At 33.5% G+C, this 4,722-nt stretch overlaps 1 protein-coding gene across 1 annotated transcript; it reads left to right on the forward strand.

Moving 5' to 3' along the window:
* Positions 1 to 3,185: 3,185 nt before the first annotated feature.
* Positions 3,186 to 4,130, forward strand: LOC126936136 (olfactory receptor 5F1). Its single transcript, XM_050758587.1, has one exon. It carries the CDS (start codon positions 3,186 to 3,188, stop codon positions 4,128 to 4,130), a length of 945 nt encoding a protein of 314 aa, XP_050614544.1.
* The last annotated feature ends 592 nt before the right edge of the window (positions 4,131 to 4,722 follow it).

The raw sequence follows: 4,722 nt of genomic DNA on the forward strand, positions 1-4,722 counted from the left end.
TGTTTTAAAATTGAACTATGTTGTTGCTTTTATCACTTAATTTGTTTTTTGTGGGTTTTTATTTGCCTTTATAAAAAAGAAAAGTCCAAAACAATGGACTTAATCATGGACTACAAAGTAGTAGTCCATTCCCTTATGTAACACTAATTGATAGAAAATGAGATTGTTTCCAAATAAGAGCCATTATAAATAAAGCTTGTCTTTGTATCTACATATTTGCTTCACTTAATCGAAATTACCATCTGCTAATAAAAAGCTACTGTCAAAAAACTGCAAAGTAAAGGCATGAAATGAAAACATGCATTGTCAAAGTGCATATGCATTAAAGGACTTGTATCCAGGATATAAAAGGAACTATGAAAAAACAATGAAACCAACAACCAAAGAGAAAAATTTCACAGACATTTTACGAAAACAACAAAAAATAGAGATAGCAAGCAAACATATAAAATGTTTACAATGATTAGTTGTTAGGGAAATTCAGATTAAAACCACAAAGGGAAATAATGACACACCTATTAGACTAGGTCAAAAATTTAAAAGAAAGAAAATGCCAAGGGCTGGTAATAATATGGAGCAACGGGAACTCCCAGATATTGCTGTGTTGATACAGCACAGTACAATGTTGTAAAAGTTTGTGAGTCTCTTAAATAGCTTATACTTCCCATATGATCCAATAGACTTCCAGTTATTACCCAAGAGAAATTTTAAAAATATATAGATACAAAGATAAGCTTTATTTATCATGGCTCTTATTTAGAAACAATCTCATTTTCTATCAATTAGTGTTACATAAGGCAATGGACAACTACTTAGTAGTCCACCATTAAGTCCATTGCTTTTGGATGTTTCCTTTTTATAAAAGCAAAAAAAAAAAAAAAAACCCGAAAAAAGTAAAGTGATAAAAACAACAACATGGCTGAATTTCAAAACATAGTAGGGATGAAAGCCTGATTTGAAAGGCTACAAGCTGTATGATTTCGCTTAGATCATACTCTACAAAGGGGAAGAGAATTACAGAAATCACATCCATGGTTTCCCCGTGATTGTCAGGGACTAGAGGAAGGAGAGGAATTAAATATAGAGAAATATATGGAATTTATGGGGCTAAATGAAATATTCTGTCTTAATTGAATTAGTGGTTACAAGACTGTATGTGTTGTCAAATCTCATCAAACTGTAAACTTCAGAGTGAAAGATTTTTCTAGGAAAGCTATACCACAACAAATCTGGCTTTAAGAAATTAATGCTTTCTAAGGCCATATTGTACCCATTTAAACATTCATGAATTAAAATATTTTTATTCATTGTTCTTTCTGCTTCTTCCTGAATAAACTCCTTTCAAAACCTCAGTGAAAACTGCTAGTTCTTTCTAATTTTTCAGTCCTTGCATTTGTAGGGTTTAATAACATTGATCTCTTCTTTTTACATAGTATTTTCTTCTCTCCTTGTTTCTAACAAAATTCATGTATTGAGACTGTATTGTGTTTTCTCTGTCTCTCTTAATTCACAGTTGAGTTTGCTCCAATTTTAATTATTCCACATACTTTCATTTCTTAAGTTAGGTATTCTTATATGTATAACCAAATACATATTGAAAATATAATTAGTAGTTATCAATCATGGCATAGTTCTTAATGGCATTGTGTTAGCCCATTCTCACACTGCTAATAAAGACATACTTAAGACTGGGTAATCTATAAAGGAACGAAGTTCAATGGAATCACAATTAAGCATGTCTGGAGAGGCCTCAGGTGACTTACAACCACAGCAGATCTAGCAAATCTATAGCTTCATCTCTTTGCAGGATCAGAATCACAAATAATAACTGCAAAAACCAACGTTATTTCAAAATCATAAATATTTATTAATTTTTAAATCTATTGTCCTATGTGCTCAGGGTCTAGCATTTGTTTAAACATCATACAATAGATATTTATTAACTATCCTTTCTCACTACCTTTACACAGGAACATAGCTGAATTTTAGCTCACACCTACAAAAAGCAAGGGGCACACACACACTGAAATGGCACAGGGAGAGAATGATAGTTTAGTCATGCACTTAAAATAAGCTAAAAATACAAAGAGAGAGAGTCAGTGTAGACAGACAATTGAAAAGTATTTATTTTCCAGAGATCACAAACCACTTTATGATGTAAGACTTTCATAATGTCTGATTCCATACATCTATATGTGATCATTATATTTAGTATTGTTTTGAGACAAAGCTCCTGCCTGTAGAGAATTGACTCTGTAATTAATAGCAATAATCTACTCCCAATGGTTCTCTTGTCTTCTTGGAGAAAAACAAAATACAAGTGCCGTAACATGTATTTAATCATAAGGCATCTTAAGATTTTACCAATAGATAATTCAATTTTCCATTGCATTTTTTAAATTAATGTTTCTCCTTTTATTTTTAAGTTCCAAATAAGAACCTCTGTAAAAAAGGAAAATAATAATTACGTAGGTAAGTAGCCATCTGAGGAGGAAGTTTTAAAGATTTGGTAATGTTATTAAGTAAGGTGGATAGGTACCCTGTTGACTGCTTCTTGGAATTACATTCATAATGGACATTGTAGTATAACAATCATTTGATTTGCTTTTAAAACTTTGCTAAACTATTTTTAAAGATACAATAGATGTCAAAATATTGATTATTTGAAATGGTCACTGTTTTTGCTGTTTAGGGCTACACATAAGCCATTCTCAAGAGATAAAGTATGAATTTTAGAGTTTAAGAATGTACAGAGTGGTTTGGAAAAAATTTTTAAAAAATGTATTTGAGCTAAATTCACATACCAGCTCTAAGAATGGGAGAAATTTTAACAAGAATATTTTTATTATTTTACATTTTGGATGTGGACTAGCATGGAAACAATAGAACAAAGTATTTGCCTTTGCAGAAATAGAGTATGTGGACTTGAGCCAGTGATTTGAGAAACCTACAACTCCAGTTCAATACAATCAATCATTTATTACATGCAAATGCTTATCCATGGGTCCTCTAATATTCCTCTTACTTCAGTTAGTCCAGTAATTATGACATATTATTCTAGGTTTTTGTTTATTTCTTTGCCATATGTGACTGTCCTATCAACACTTCTTTTTTTGTTTGTAAACTTTTAGAGAGGAAAATATTTGCAGCTAATACAAAGTTTACACAAAATATATTTCTCATAAATGACCAGAAAAAATTATACCTCACTGACTGAGTTCATCCTATTAGGATTAGCAGACACACTGGAGCTTCAGATTATCCTTTTTCTGTTTTTTCTTGTGATTTACACACTTACAGTACTGGGGAATATCGGGATGATCCTCCTAATCAGGATCGATTCCTGGCTTCACACACCCATGTATTTCTTCCTGGCTAACCTGTCCTTTGTGGACGTTTGTTACTCAACCACCATCACCCCAAAGATGTTGGCAGACTTATTATCAGAGAAGAAAACCATCTCTTTTGCTGGCTGCTTCCTACAGATGTACTTCTTTATCGCCCTGGCGACAACCGAATGCATCCTCTTTGGGTTAATGGCCTATGACCGGTACGTGGCCATATGTCGCCCACTGCTTTACTCCTTGATCATGTCCAGGACAGTCTGCCTAAAAATGGCAGCCGGGGCTTTTGCTGCAGGGTTGCTGAACTCCATGGTCAACACAAGTCATGTCAGCAGTTTGCCATTCTGTGGCTCCAATGTCATCCATCACTTCTTCTGTGACAGCCCCCCACTTTTCAAGCTCTCTTGTTCTGACACAATCCTGAAAGAAAGCATAAGTTCTACTTTTGCTGGTGTGAATATTGTGGGGACTCTGCTTGTCATCCTCACGTCCTACTCATATGTTCTCTTCTCCATTTTTTCTATGCATTCAGGCGAGGGGAGGCACAGAGCTTTCTCCACGTGTGCCTCTCACCTGACAGCCATAATTCTGTTCTACACCACCTCCATCTATACTTACCTGAGACCTAGCTCCAGCTACTCCCTGAATCGGGACAAAGTGGCTTCTGTATTCTACACAGTGGTGATCCCCATGTTGAATCCTCTGATCTACAGCCTCAGGAATAAGGAAGTAAAGAAGGCTTTAAAGAATGTATTCACCAGGAAAGGGATCTCTTCATTTCTGTGATTGATTGACTAAAAATCTGAATTAAAGAGCATGTTTTAGTTACTTTCAAAGTCTGGTTTATACCTACATTTTTTATTAGAATATTTTCTCAGTAAACACATTTTGTTAATACTTAAATATTTGTATCCAGTTAGGGATAAAGTAAATTACCAAACTGATTCAAGACCATGGCATGTTGACTCTAGTATGATTCTGTGTATCTTTGTTAGGTTCTCCAAAATAATATTTTTAAGTGAAATCTTATCTAGAAAAACAAATGGAATCTATGTTTACAGACTAAAGCCACAATGATACATGAAACTGGAAATATAAAATAATTTCTATTATCCATTCATTTTTTCTTATGCATTATTTTTCACCATTTATGATTTTTAAGGAATTGTTAAATATCACATAGGTGAGAAATGCTATAAGTTTAATATATATTTCTCCTTTGTATTCACTGAACTACTTCTTGGAGTAATCAGGAAAAATCAAATTTTAGGACTATAGGTTTAATAGGAATTCTAAACTCTCCGTCTTTTACCTCCTCTCTCTTTCTCTCTCTCTCTCTCATACACACACACACGTGCATGAGTATATTTAAAGAATG

Source organism: Macaca thibetana, chromosome 14 (genome assembly GCF_024542745.1).
Source record: "Macaca thibetana thibetana isolate TM-01 chromosome 14, ASM2454274v1, whole genome shotgun sequence".
NCBI classification, from domain to species: Eukaryota; Metazoa; Chordata; class Mammalia; order Primates; family Cercopithecidae; genus Macaca; species Macaca thibetana.

Coding starts and splice junctions, on each gene's coding strand:
- LOC126936136 (XM_050758587.1), top strand. CDS start 3,186: ATGACCAGAAAAAATTATACCTCACTGACTGAGTTCATCCTATTAGGA.